Below are 14,679 nucleotides of genomic sequence, written 5' to 3' on the forward strand. Positions count from 1 at the left end.
CCCCCAGGGAATCTTCCCAACCCGGGGATCGAACCCACGTTTCCTGTGTCTCTGCACTGCAGTCAGAACATTATTTACCACTTGAGCCATCCCAGAAGCCCACAGAACCGAAGAAACGGTTCTAATGCTCATTTCCGTGGCAACGAGGAAGTGGGTCACGTGATCCACGAATCGCCTTCTGATTGGAGGAAGATCCGTCGCTCTTCCCCAAGGTACTGAGACAGCGCCTGCGCAGATTAGCAGAGGGGGGGAGGGGCCAAACAGTCTCTTCGACCAACGGTTTTTCACAGATCCAGCCTCCTGATCGCGTATTGTCCAATCAAAAGCCCTTAGTAACGTAGTGTTACCAATTCTCCTTTTCTCTTAGGATGGGCGGTCTTTCCGGTTCCTTATTCCGCTTCCGGTGGGAGCTTATCTTATCCAGGAACTTAGTGAATTACTTCTGGGCGAATGGTTTTTATTTCCGGGCTATAGGACAAGACAGAGCCGTTTAGCCTCCTGTAGGCGCTGAGGCAGCGCTGCCGCCGCCGCCATCATGTCAGACACGGATAGCGATGAAGATTCCGCTGGAGGCGGCCCATTTTCTTTAACTGGTTTCCTTTTCGGCAACATCAATGGAGCCGGGCAGTTGGAGGGAGAAAGCGTCTTGGACGATGTGAGGGGTTGGGCGTGGGCATAGAGTTAGAGGGTACATCGGCTGAGGGAAAGGGGACGTGAGGAGAGTTTAGGATGCTTGGAGAGTTGAGAGTGCTTAGGAAACTAGAAGAGAGGAAGATGTGGCCCTCCCTTACTGAGAGGGCGCACTTAACGTACGCGAAGAGAGAAGCGGTTGCCTTGCTAGTAGGTTGTGTAGTAACAATCTACTAGCAAGAGAGCGAGGGGGCTCAGTTCTGGGCGAGGGTGGGGACAAGAGGTGAACGGTAAGCCAAGCGGCGCTGATATGGGTGGCTTTGGCGGAAAAATAGCCTAAGCTACTGAGATTACTTTCAAATCGTTGCTATGAGAACCTTGGAGATTCTTGAAACCGTCTGCATTTGTGACATCACTGACTGGAGACGGCTCTAATTAGCTAGATCGAGAGGGCAGACCGGCGCCAAATCCTGTGGTTCGGGCCCCAGTTCTTAAAACAGCCAATGTTAAGACCATCCATTGCAGGCCTCTTCTGGTCCCAGTGCACACTTGCTTACATAGTTTTTCCACCATTCACTGACATTCATGAAATTGTTTCCTGTGCCCAGTCGACTCTTAAACCTATCTTTATTTAAAGTTCATTTTCTCAAGGAGAAAATACTGACCAGTATTCCTCCTTCGCTGCAACACACAGTAAAGATAACAATAAAGTTCTTGATTTGTTTTCTCTAGTGGGAATTACCTGTTTTCTTAGACTTTATTCACGGATCTGCTATTTAATTTAGTCTTGGTGGTGGTTCCTTGAATAATTTTTCCTTACGTTACTTTAAAGGATGGTGATGAAATTGAATATGATGTGTTATATCTGATCAATGTGGACGTGGAAGATGTACTTCACAGTTCTCAAATGTGATGCTTCTTTTAGCATGCTGTGGAGTCATTTATATGGGTTTAAACTTTGTTGTGGATCTGGAAATAAACCTTGTGGTGTGGGAAACTTAGGTTTAGTTATTGTCTTTGACTCTGGTGCTGTCCCTTTTTCAGGAGTGTAAGAAGCACTTGGCAGGCTTGGGGGCTTTGGGGCTGGGCAGCCTGATAACTGAACTCACAGCAAATGAAGAATTGACTGGTACTGATGCTGCCCTGGTAAATGATGAAGGTGAAGTCTGGGTCATGGGGAGTATGGTGGGCGAGGAAGCTAGCCACTTACTGTACATGCGCTTTTCAGTGGGAATTATCTAAGGGAGTGAGAGTTCCTGGCACTTTATTTAGATCTGCTCCCCCCCCCCACTTTTATTTATAGGATGGGTCAGGAGTACAGAAGATGCTGTAGACTATTCAGACATCAACGAGGTAGCAGAAGATGAAAGCCGAAGATACCAGCAGACAATGGGGAGCTTGCAGCCTCTTTGCCATGCAGGTGATTCTTCAGTGCCATTAATAAGAGCATTCTAGTACTTTTTTTTCTTTAAAAAAAAAAAAAAGATTTATTTATTTATTATTTTTTGTCTGTGCTGCATCTTCGTTGCTGCATACTTTCTTTGGTTGTGGTCAACAGTGGCTACTCTTAGTTATGGTGCGCCAGCTTCTCATTGTGGTGGCTTCTCCTGTTGCAGAACACAGGCTCTAGTCACAGGCTTCAGTAGTTGTGGTGCATGGGCTCAATAATTGCGGCTCACGGGCTCTAGAGCAAGGGCTCAGTAGTTGTGGCACACAGGCTTAGTTGCTCTGAGGCATATGGAATCTTCCCAGACCGGGGATTCAACTTGAGTCCCCTGCGTTGGCAGACGGATTCTTAACCACTGGACTACCAGGGAAGCCCCTAGTACATTTTCTTGCTGTGTAGTTCAGTTTGTTTTTATCCAAGCTTTCTGTCATTGTTCCTGCTTTTTATGTCTTTGCTTCTCTCCCTTTGTCAGCTTAGTTCCAAGTAGCTGCTATCCTTTTTTGTGTTCTGGGGCGGCATTTTTATACTTAGGCTTTTATTCCTCATACTGGTTAGTCCCAAATTCTTGGTGAATGCCAAGTAAGAATGATAATGCTTTCCTCCTTATCATCTGGTATTTGAGTTCCTGTGGGGTTCACAGTACTAATTTAGATGCTATTTGAACTCAGTCTTTGCCCTCAAGGAATTGGTAGTTCAAGAAAAATTAAGTATCCAGTTTATATATAAATGAGCACATGTATTTATTGGTTCAGCTTCTGTTGATCACTCACTACCTGTATGTTAACACAGTGCACTTAATGCATGCTCACAACATTGGTTTTCCTTCCTGGTATAAGGTGCTACATTATAGAATCAGAATGTTAGAGCTCGAAGGGGTTTTAGTGATTATTTATTCTTAACCTCATCATAGATAGACTTGAACTTCAGAGAACTTTAATAAAATGTGAAACTTTATTAAAAGTTCTATAATTAGCTAGTGGCAGGCCTTGACTAATTAAACATTTCAGTTCATTAAACATTGAGCAACCATTATATGCTATAAACTGTAATAGTATTGTACAAAGATAATAAAATCCATTTTCTGATTTTTGAGGAGCTCCGTTCTGGTCATAGTTCATTCTTTCCACTGCCCTATACCATCTTGGGACTTTTGTATGAAGTTGTTCATTGTTTATTCATTATCCATTTTTTTGAATTAGATTTCAGCTTGTGGAGAAATGTAGGTAAAACCTTGGTAAATAGCTGAACCTAAGTTTCTTCAGAGTCAGTTAATGGATTTGAGTGCTTCTTTTTTTTTAATATATTTATTTTTATTTACTTATTTGACTGCCAGATCTTAGTTGCAGCACTTGAGATCTTCAGTCTTTGTTGAAGCATGCAAGATTTTTAGTTGATATTTAGTTGCAGCACGTAGGATCTAGTTCCCTAACCAGGGATCAAACCTGGGCCCCCTAAATTGGGAGCACAGAGTCTTCGCCACTGGACCACCAGGGAAGTCCCTGGGTGCTTCTTATATAAAGAGATTAACTACACTGTATACACAAGAAGTAACTTAGAAAAACAGAAAATACAAGCTTTACTTTCAGGGATATTATTATCATTTGGGAAAGGCAAAATAAACGAATGCTAAACAAATCTCAAAATTTGTATGGAGACATTAAAGACCCTGAATAGCTAAAGGAATCTTGAAAAAGAAAAAGGGAGCTGGAGAAGTCAGACTCCCTGACTTCAGACTGTACTACAGAGCTACAGTCATCAGTATAGTATGGTACCAACACAAAAATAAAAGTATAGATCAATGGATCAGGACAGAAAATCCAGAAATAAGTCCATGCACCATAGAATCCACCTTCCAATGCAGGGAAGTGGGTTCAAGCCCTGGTCAGGGAACTAAGATCCCACATGCCACAGAGCAACTAAGCCTATGCACCACAACTAAGACCTGATACAGCTAAAAATAAATAAATAAATACCAAAAAAAAAAAAGAAAATCTGCTGGCCAATTACCTTCACACTACTTATTTCTATCTCCAAACCTTTACGAAGCCATGTTACCAAACCAAAATGTCATGCTGCTCCTGCTGCTCCTCTCTGTCAAACCTTTTCAAAATTCACCTCCATGAAGCCTCTAGAATGCCTTATACCTACTTCTAATTATTCCAAAGAAACACCCTTGTAAATCAAGCTGTGTGAAGGGGCCAATGCCAGGGAAGGAGGAAGCTAAGGGCATAGATGAAGGTACCCTCAGAAGACAAGATAACTTGGAAATGAGCTTCCAGAGTACCAACACTATCAAATATAGCATCCTCCTTTTCCAGGAAGTCAATTCATAGAATCCAATTAAGAACCCCCTATCTAGCTTCTTCCTTACTATTCCTAGCCATGACAACAAATCCAAATTTGAAAATTATAACATTCCCTGAAAATCGGAGCTGAAGTCAGGCAGGTTGATTCCTCCAGTTCCATTCTTTCTCAAGATTGCTTTGGCTATTCGAGTTTTTTTGTATTTCCATTCAAATTGTGAAATTATTTGATCTAGTTCTGTGAAAAATACCAGTGGTAGCTTGATAGGGATTGCATTGAATCTATAGATTGCTTTGGGTAGTATACTCATTTTCACTATATTGAATCTTCTGATCTAGGAAGGCAGGTTTCTTAACCACTGTACCACCAGGGAAGTCGCCCATAGAGCAGTTAGACAGCACCTTTATGTACACATTACTTGGAGTTTCATGCTGTAATAATCCCTCAATTTTCTTGTCTGTTTATGTGTGTTAATATTTACCTCATTAATAAGACTTTGGTGGGAATTTAAGTTCATTATCACATGGTATGAAATCACCTACATAGAACAGTGTCATGGTAGGAGCTCCTTAAATGTTGCTTGTCTTCCCTTCCTAAATGAAAATGAAAAGGGATACTTGTTGCTTTGGGATTTTGATTAGGAAAAGGGTAGAGGGGGACTTCCCTGGTGGTTCAGCAATGAAGAATCCACCTGCCAATTCAGGGAACATGGGTTTGATCCCTAGTCAGGGAACTAAGATCCCGCATGCCTTGGGGCAAGTAAGCCCACATGCCACAGCTATTGAAGCCCTCTTTCTCTGGAGCCTGCATGCCTAGAGCCTGCTTCAGGATGAGAAAGGCTACCACAGTGATAAGCCCGTGTGCTGCAACTAGAGAAGGCCCACACAAACATCAGACTCTGCAGCCGAAAATAATAAAGGAAAAGGATAAAGAGGCCAACTAACTGAGAGACTGTTTTTGTGAGCTAGATGTAAAGTTACCAAAAGTTACCAAGGTCTGGAGTAGGGTGACAGTTGTGGAAAATGATAGGCAGGGTCAGACTTTAGAGTTGCTGATAAAACATCAGTAGGACTTGGTAAGTGAGGAAGTGTGTTGGAAAGACACTGTTGTTAAACCAGGCTTAAATTCTGACTTTGTCACTTAAAATTATATGACCCTAAGGAAGTCACTTAACTTCTGTAGCTCAGAATAATTTCTGCTTTGTAGCATTACTGGGAGGATTATAGATAAATAACTAAGAATACCTGGCACATAATACCTGGAGCTCAATGAATAGAAGTTGCCTAATGACTGTTATTAATGATTTATTGGAAAAGATGTGTTGGGTGTAAGAGATTGATGAAGGAGACAGGAGGCTAAAATCATAAGCTGGGAAAATGAGGATGGAGGTGGTATTGATAGTAACAAAAGGGAATTTAAAAGAGTTGAAGGATATTTCAGTGTGATAGTGAAGTATAATTGTTGAATAGCTGAATGGAAAACCTTTAGGCAGCAGAACATGCAGTACAATTGTAGAGAGGCTAAGTCAGGGCAAGACATAGAGGTTTGGATTTAGTCTAGATAAAGGCAATTCTTGAGAAAGGGAATGAAGAATTCAGTGGTTGAAGGTTAGTGGAAGGAATAACAGGCTACAGAAGTCAGACAGAAAAAGTGTCAAAGACTAGGAAGATGAGAAGAAAGTCCAGTTTTAAACTGACAGAGAAAGAAGATTGTTAAATTTAATTATGAGGTTGAGCAGGTTGAAAAGAAACAGGGTTTGACCAGGAGAAAGAGCAGAGGTTTTATTAATAAACAGTTCTTGGGGGCTCCCTAAATTCCTGTATGAGATATACATAGTGTTACAGCATTTGGCGATACATTGTCATCTCTTTCTGAAGGCAGAAGCTGTACCTCTTGTGTGTTCTCAAGGAATCTGCATAGTTCTTCATATGATGCTTTAAAATATTGAGTGACAAGGGAGCTCAAGGTTGTTGTGTGACATTCTGGATATTGAACTCACTTTCTTGGTTTTATTAGATTATGATGAGGATGACTATGATGCTGATTGTGAAGACATTGATTGCAAGTTGATGCCTCCTCCACCTCCACCTCCAGGACCAGTGAAAAAGGATAAGGACCAGGATGCAATTGCTGGTGGTAAGTAGAGACTTACTTACTTTTATCTAAGGAGCAAGTTCTATTTCTGGTCCAGATTTTTGGCATGCTCATAGGGGGCTATTCAGATTAAGCCGCTAGGAAATGATACAACTTCTATAAGCGATTCATACAATTTTTAAATTTCAGTGTTAAAGGTAAAATTTAAAACATTTGACAACAGTATTTTAACATGGGCTCAAGAAAAAGTAGTTTAGGTTGATGTGGTTCTCAAATCTGACTGCCCATCATAGTCACCTCAAGTCTTCAAAAAATTGCAGGTTTCTGGCTCTCACCCCTGGAGAATCTATCTGATCCAGAAGATCTGGGGTAGAGCCCAGGGATTTCACAGAATTTCCTCAAGTAATTTCTGATGCAACTGATGTGTACTGGTATTTGGAAACTACCTGTCTAGATGGTTCTCTTTAAAAAAATGATTAAATGAGAAGGTACCTAGAATGGGTATAAATCATTTACAGCCAGCTGTCAGATTCAGAGATTTCAAAGTCAGGGACTTATCTCACCTATTCCTATGTCTGCAACTGTGGTAAGTCATCCTGTTCTAGGCTAGAAGGTTGGGGAAGAGCAGTGTCTTTGATCTCTAGTGTTTTGAGGCTTATGTCAACCTACATGTCTCCTAGTAGAGTTTTAAGCCCTTTCCTTTTTAGTCTGCAGGCTAAATAGCATTTGGTAACTTTGTGTCTTAGATCTTGTTTTATGCTAAATAATTTCATGGTTACCCTGTGGGCTTAAATGTTTCCAGTTTATGGGTTCCGGAATCGGGCATGAAAAGGCCTGATTGGTATAAAAGTGTTATGTAATTTTTCTATTGGTCACATTTCTTTAACCTAATATAGAAAGTAGTAAATGTAGTAATAGTGTTTGTTTTCTCTCATCACAACCCCAGGGTACCAGGTACAAGGTGAGTTGTGGATGGTGGGAGATAATGAGTTGGAATGAGTTTTCCGGGTTGCATACCTAGTAATCTGGGTGCTTAGAACTGTATCCCCTGCCATTGAGCCATGCTTAAGCCTAGAGTGGGTGTTGGCTGAATTTGAGGAAATATGCTCACAGTTACATGCCAAAGGGGTTTCTCTTCCTTGTTGCAGTGTCTGAAGATGGAGAAGGCATCATCTTGCCCTCCATCATTGCCCCTTCCTCTTTGGCCTCAGAGAAAGTGGACTTCAGTAGTTCCTCTGACTCAGAATCTGAGATGGGACCTCAGGAAGCAGCACAGACAGAATCTGAGGATGGAAAGCTGACCCTACCATTGGCTGGGATTATGCAGCACGATGCCACCAAGCTGTTGCCGAGTGTCACGGAACTTTTCCCAGAATTTCGTCCTGGGAAGGTACTTTTGGTGGAGAATGCCTGCATTCCAAACCACTGCCCTCTTGTAAATACTGAGTTTTGTTGAGATATTGAATATAGAATGAGCAGAAAGTAAAGGTTTCCTTATTCAGTGATATTGTATTGGGTCTTTTTTTAAGTTTTATGCCTTGATCATATTAATACATGTGATTTATATAGTTCTCATTAGGAATTGTCCTTTCCCTCTTAAAAGAACTAGTCCAAATTATTAAGGAATACTTTACTTTCTTGGTTGGTGTTGTAAATCTGAGTTCGGCATTTCTTGATCCCTCCCTCACAGTTGAGTAGACTTCTCAAAGGAGTTCTAGCTCAGAGCTACTGTCTTCTTATCTGACATTGGGTCTCTTACATAGAAACATGTTTTGTGTTCTAGGTGTTACGCTTCCTACGTCTTTTTGGACCAGGAAAGAATGTCCCATCTGTTTGGCGCAGTGCTCGGAGAAAGAGGAAGAAGAAACACCGTGAACTGATACAGGAAGAGCAGATCCAGGAGACGGAGTGCTCAGTAGAATCAGAAGTCAACCAGAAATCTTTGTGGAACTATGACTATGCCCCACCACCACCTCCAGAGCAGTGTCTCTCTGATGATGAAGTAGGCAAAATAGAGATCTGGAATTAAGACCCAGGAGGGCAACAAATGAGTTCTTCCTAGCTTATGTCTAAATTGAAAGTAACACCTTAGTGTCCTGTGCCTGTTATCATTAAGTAGTCATGATTTCAGTCCCAGTAGCTATCCCTTCCCTGTTGTAATAGAGAAGTATTTTGGGCAGGCAGATGGTGATATACTGGTGAATAGGAAAGTTGAATGATAGGCAGAGTGTGCCATGATACACCTCCATTGTTTGCATTTAACCCCAGTCCTGTTCAAGAATCATCCTTATGGATTCTCTAAGTTCCCCCTCCTGCCCATTAACTCCCTATAGCCTTAGGGCATCTGGGATCAGGATGTCTACCTCCCCTTCTACTTTGTTCTGTTACAGATCACAATGATGGCACCTGTGGAATCCAAGTTTTCCCAGTCAACTGGGGATACAGATAAAGTGACAGACACCAAACCAAGAGTGGCTGAGTGGCGTTATGGGCCTGCTCGACTGTGGTATGATATGCTGGGTGTCCCTGAAGATGGCAGTGGGTTTGACTATGGCTTCAAACTAAGAAAGATGGAACAGGAACCTGTGATGAAATGTAGAATGGCGGATGTAAGCAACACGGTATGTAAGAAAGGAATCACTGTGCCCAGAGCCCTATCAGTATTACTTTACTTTTCAATTGGGGAGACACTGAGTAGGGTTTCTTTGGTGGGAGATTGAGGTGTCAAAACCTTTTGTTTGGTGCGGTATATCGCCCTGGCAACTTGGCCCTATTGCAAGGATTCTTGTTTGTGAAATGAGTGTTGTGCCAGACTAGGAGTGGGAGGAGGCAGGTATTCCTTCATTATCAGGTGTGTGTCTCTCAAGTCAGGACCACATTTGATGTATCTGATTTATCTGCTGTGGGATTTGAAGTGGGAACTCTGGCCAGTGACCATTCAGAGATTTGTTGTTCTTCCCCTACTTCTGTAGGAATACAGGATACCTGAGGAAAGCAGTGGCACCGATCTTCTGGCTGATGAAAACTTCCTAATGGTGACACAGCTGCATTGGGAGGATGATATCATCTGGGATGGGGAGGATGTTAAACACAAGGGGACAAAACCACAGCGTGCTAGCCTGGCAGGCTGGCTTCCTTCCAGCATGACTAGGAATGCCATGGCTTACAATGTTCAACAAGGTTTGCATCTGTGCCCACTGTGTCCAGCACCCTGCCCTTCACCTCAGTCATTCTAAGTAAGCTTAGCTGTGATCTTTGCTGCTGAGGGACAGTGAAATGTTTTAGATCTGAGCCCTGATTCTAGTCTGTAATTTTTTTTACACTGTTAATGAGCTAGGATGGACTCTGATTTCTCATTAAAAAAATGTGAAAAGTACTTTAAAGTTAAAAATATTTCTGAGATATAATAATGCTTTTAACTTTATAGTCTACTTTTGTTTCCAAAGGCCCCTTTATCATTCTAGAATTTGCTTTTTCGCTCCTTAAATACATACGCACACACAAAAAAAGGTATGCTATGCTTAATGTAGAAAACTTTGAAAATACAATGCAGTGTCAAAAATAACTGGTAATTCTAGAGACTATCAGCTCTACCTTTTTGGTGTACTATGCTTTCAGTGTTCTATCCTGTATGTGTATGTAGCTGAGCTTATTCCTAGAGGTACAGTTTTATGTGTTGTGCTTTTTACTTAATGTTATTTTATGTTATTTAAAATTCTTCATAAAAATGTTAAATGACATGGGAAACTCATTTTAAATGGAAAAAAAAAGCCTAGATATGCACACTATATAAACAGAAAATTTCCTGAAAGGGAAAATACCATGAGATTCACAGTGGTTCTTTCTAGTTTGTAAGATCACAGATAGCTGTGCGGTTTTCTTTATATCTTTTCTGTCTTTTCCAAATTTTCTTGTGTTAATGTGGATTTCTTTTGTAATTCAGTGGAAAACCAAAAATGTCTTATTTTTTAAATATAACAAATAATTTTTTTCTTTTTTCCTTCCATTCTATGTAGAAACACTGTTGGTTACATAGTAGTCATATATGGATATCTTCATAATTTTTAGTTACTATTGTATTTTAAATATACTTTATCACATTTATTGTTAGCATATCTTATCGTATTATTTATTACCATAATTTGTTTAATCAGTCCTATGTTAAATATTTGGTTGTTTAAATTTTGACTATTATAAAAAATACTGCAGTGAACATTGTTGTCTGCAACATTTTTTAACAGTGAGAAATACATTGTTTCCAATAGGTTCTTTTTCAGTAGCTACATGAGTAACTACTAGCGTTTACTCCTTTTCCCTTTGCTAGAATTGAAGGGAGCATGAAATGTTTTGTTTATTCTTTCCTCGTGTTTTGACTAGGTTTTGCAGCAACGCTGGATGATGACAAGCCTTGGTACTCCATTTTTCCCATTGACAATGAGGAGCTGGTATATGGACGTTGGGAGGACAATATCATTTGGGATGCTCAGGCCATGCCCCGGTTCTTGGAGCCTCCTATTTTGACACTTGATCCCAATGATGAGAACCTCATTTTGGGTATGGTACTGGTTGGGTCAGTGTTCCTTCTCCATAACTGATAGCTTGCTGTCCTAATGTCAGCGGGCAAGAGGCAATCAGAAGGGTTGGGAAGGTCAAGACTGGAAGCTTCTAGATAGCAGTTTGAGACAGCAAAGTTGTGGCTGTCAGTTTCTAATATTGTGTATTGTTTTAGGGAAAACTCATAATGTAGAAATGTTGGAAAGTAGTACCTTGGAGATGTCAGGAGTGTAGTTTGATTGGTTGGACTAGAAGTGGTCTTGGGGGAGATGAAAATCTGGTTAGGAATTGTAAAGGTGTCAGTAGGAAAGTTGAATCTTCAGGGATAACAACTCCAGGGTGACTTGTTTCCTCCTTAGAAATTCCGGATGAGAAGGAAGAGGCTACTTCTAACTCTCCCTCCAAGGAGAGTAAGAAGGAATCATCTCTGAAGAAGAGTCGAATTCTGTTAGGGAAAACAGGAGTCATCAAGGAGGAACCACAGCAGGTCTGTGAAGGGAAAAGGGATTTGGTGTTTAGAAGAACAAAGAAAGGTAATGAAGAAGGGTAGTCTGACTAAGGTTTATTTGATAACTTGTCATTAGAACATGTCTCAACCAGAAGTGAAAGATCCATGGAATCTCTCCAATGATGAATATTACTACCCTAAGCAACAGGGTCTTCGAGGCACCTTTGGAGGAAATATTATTCAGGTAAAAGTAGTGTTTTTTTTTTTCTGTGGTGAATGTGAACCACTGCTTTGTTTTGGTGTAGACATGAGTAAATCTTTCTTTGACTGGAGTTCAATTTGAACCCTTATATTTCTATCTTAGCATTCAATTCCTGCTGTGGAATTACGGCAACCCTTCTTTCCTACCCACATGGGGCCCATCAAACTCCGGCAGTTCCATCGCCCACCTCTGAAGAAGTACTCTTTTGGGGCACTATCTCAGCCAGGTCCCCACTCAGTCCAACCCTTGCTAAAGCACATCAAAAAGAAGGCAAAGGTATGATTGAATCTTGGTTAGGAAAAAAAAAAGAGCTATAAAAGGCATTGGAATACAAATGGGGGAGATGGACTGGATATTAGATGCTTTTAGGAAATTGTCTATCTTCTTAGAAGTGATAAAATATTATTGTGGTTATTTAGGAGAATGTCCTTATTCTTGGGAGATGCATGGCATGTGAAAATAAAGTAAAATGTCATGATAACTTCAACTTTAAAAAATGGTTCATGGACTACCCTGATGGCCCAGTAGTTGAGAATCCACCTGCCAATGCAGGGGACATGGGTTGAATCCCTGGTCTGGAAAGATACCATATCCCACAGAGTTGCTAAGCCTGTGCAGAACTACTGAAGCCTGCATGTTCTAGGGCCAGTGTTCTGCAACAAGAGAAGTCACCCACAATGAGAAGCCCACACACCACAGTGAAGGAGTAGTCCCCACTCACTGTAGCTAGAGAAAGCCTGTGCACAGCAACCAAGACCCAGCTTAGCCAAAAAGAAAAAAAGGAAAAAGGTTTCAGCAAAATCTATTGATAGTTATAGCTAAAACAAATATGGTAAAATATAAAGTAATATATAAGTGGTGGGATAATAAGTGTTCATAGTTTTGACTTTATGCATAAACATTTTTGCAATAAAATAGGAAAAAAAAGCAAGTAAAGTTTTTGATGTCTCAATGAACAATATCACTGTGTGTAATTATTGTCCTGTCAGTAGCTGTACCGTATTCTCCTTGTTCTCGGCAGATGAGAGAACAAGAGAGGCAAGCTTCAGGTGGTGGAGAGATGTTTTTCATGCGCACACCTCAGGACCTCACAGGCAAAGATGGAGATCTTATTCTTGCAGAATATAGTGAGGAAAACGGACCATTAATGATGCAAGTTGGCATGGCAACCAAGATAAAAAACTACTATAAGCGGGTGAGTCTTCTCAGAAAAATCTTTGTTGTTAATAAATAATTGTAGTTAAATATTCAGCAACCATATGTGAACATACATATATTTTTTTTAATACTAGAAATTTATTGGGAGAAAGGAATGGTATATGTTTTGCAGTTAGTAATATTAGTAGAATGCTGTGCTCATGGAATGTTTTATTTAGGCTTATTGATTATGTTCTGGGATAGTAACTGGGTCTGTTGCATTCCTTATAGAAACCCGGAAAAGATCCCGGAGCCCCAGATTGTAAATATGGAGAAACTGTTTACTGCCATACATCTCCTTTTCTAGGCTCACTCCATCCTGGACAATTGCTGCAGGTGAGGAATTATTTCCTGCTATAACTTTTTCCTAAGGAAATTGGCAGATGAGCTAGTCAGCCCAGAAAGAACCAATTCTGTTTGATTGAGACACTGTTTAACTAAAGTATGGGAAAGAACAATATAAGCTAAAAATTATTATAATCCAAAAATTTGTTTTTGCATCTTTTTATTAAAACTGGCTCCTTATTATGTTATTCTATAAGTTAAATTTTAAATAGTCTTTTGGAAATACATAGTGGTAAGAAGTCCAAAAACATCTGGGTAGCATAGGGAAGTCAACTGGATTAATAATTTACTATAGTTAATTTATGAATGTTTAATTTGTATGTGTAAGATTGGTGTGTTTTGAGTATTGAACCACACCCCAGCTATAGTGAAATGGTTTTTCCCCTCTCTGTTCTGATGGGTATAGAAATGCCTTCTGGTAACCTAGCTTTTACATACTTTGTTAAGGGAGGGTATAGAGGTCCACGAATGATGTGAGGAAATCTTTAGCACTCTACTACCTTGTTTCCCCCTCACTCCCTCCCCAGTTTATTTCCCTTGGCAATCTTAACCAATTTAACTGTTCTTATACCTAGTTTATCCCATTGTTTCTATTGCTTACTCTCTTAAAGCATCTACAAAGCACATTTTTTTAATCCTTTGCATCTATAGTCCATTTCCACCAGATTTTGAGTATCACCTTACACTGTTGCTAGAGTTCCTGTCCCTATAACTTTCTGTTGAAGTTTTCTACCAGTTCCTACCCTTTTGTGGCTACTTTTGTAGTCTCTCAGATATCCTTTTTCATCTTCCCCCGTGACTCTTTTTCCACATTTAGAATTTTCTTTCCACACCTACGTATTGGATCCTCCCTCTTTCTGTCTACTTTTCTGATTTTTTTGAGAAGTCTTTCTTTAGAATCTTAACGACAGGTTCTTAATGACAGTTTGATCCTCATCCGGCTGCCACTTAAACAAGCTCAAATGTTTCTGTCCTGCATCTTTAGTTTGTCTTTTTTAAGCATAGTTTCTAATTCATTAGTTGTTTTTTAAATTAATTTATTTAACAAATGTTTTGATTTCACATATTATGTCAGGGGCTCTGCTGGGATCTAGGATAAGCAGTATGGTACTTTTTAGATTATAAAGTGATTTTCAGATGTAATCTTCATAGTAATCCTGTGAGTATAGGAGTTTTAAGTATCTCCATTTTGTAGATGAGGAAAATTGAGCTCATAGATATGAAGTAACTTATCTGACATCATACAGTGAGCTAGCACAGCCAGTGTCATCTATAGTGTCAAATCCTATAGTTTCCCCACTACTGAATCTTAAAGGTGACCAATGGGTAAAAAATTATCTGTCTAATCCCATTTGATATTCCATATTTTAATTTATGTTACTCAATAGACCTTAGATG

The 14,679-nt window shown here is 40.1% G+C and overlaps 1 protein-coding gene across 11 annotated transcripts in view; it reads left to right on the forward strand.

Annotated features, from left to right (window-relative positions):
* Nucleotides 1-430: 430 nt before the first annotated feature.
* Nucleotides 431-14,679, forward strand: part of TAF1 (TATA-box binding protein associated factor 1) — a 107,515-nt gene continuing 93,266 nt past the window's right edge. For 3 of the 11 annotated variants that reach the window (XM_044937284.1, XM_025276725.2, XM_025276726.2), the window contains exons 1-14: nt 433-655; nt 1,675-1,789; nt 1,934-2,050; nt 6,398-6,517; nt 7,624-7,865; nt 8,259-8,477; nt 8,866-9,096; nt 9,448-9,655; nt 10,853-11,029; nt 11,389-11,516; nt 11,614-11,721; nt 11,842-12,015; nt 12,761-12,934; nt 13,168-13,272. In XM_044937284.1, coding sequence (XP_044793219.1) covers nt 536-655; nt 1,675-1,789; nt 1,934-2,050; nt 6,398-6,517; nt 7,624-7,865; nt 8,259-8,477; nt 8,866-9,096; nt 9,448-9,655; nt 10,853-11,029; nt 11,389-11,516; nt 11,614-11,721; nt 11,842-12,015; nt 12,761-12,934; nt 13,168-13,272 — 2,238 coding nt within the window. In that variant the 5' untranslated portion in view covers nt 433-535. Of the gene's footprint in view, nt 656-1,674; nt 1,790-1,933; nt 2,051-6,397; nt 6,518-7,623; nt 7,866-8,258; nt 8,478-8,865; nt 9,097-9,447; nt 9,656-10,852; nt 11,030-11,388; nt 11,517-11,613; nt 11,722-11,841; nt 12,016-12,760; nt 12,935-13,167; nt 13,273-14,679 lie in introns of all 11 variants that reach the window. The other 8 variants (XM_025276721.2, XM_006050818.3, XM_006050817.3 and 5 more) reach the window with 5 other exon arrangements.

Source organism: Bubalus bubalis, chromosome X (genome assembly GCF_019923935.1).
Source record: "Bubalus bubalis isolate 160015118507 breed Murrah chromosome X, NDDB_SH_1, whole genome shotgun sequence".
NCBI classification, from domain to species: Eukaryota; Metazoa; Chordata; class Mammalia; order Artiodactyla; family Bovidae; genus Bubalus; species Bubalus bubalis.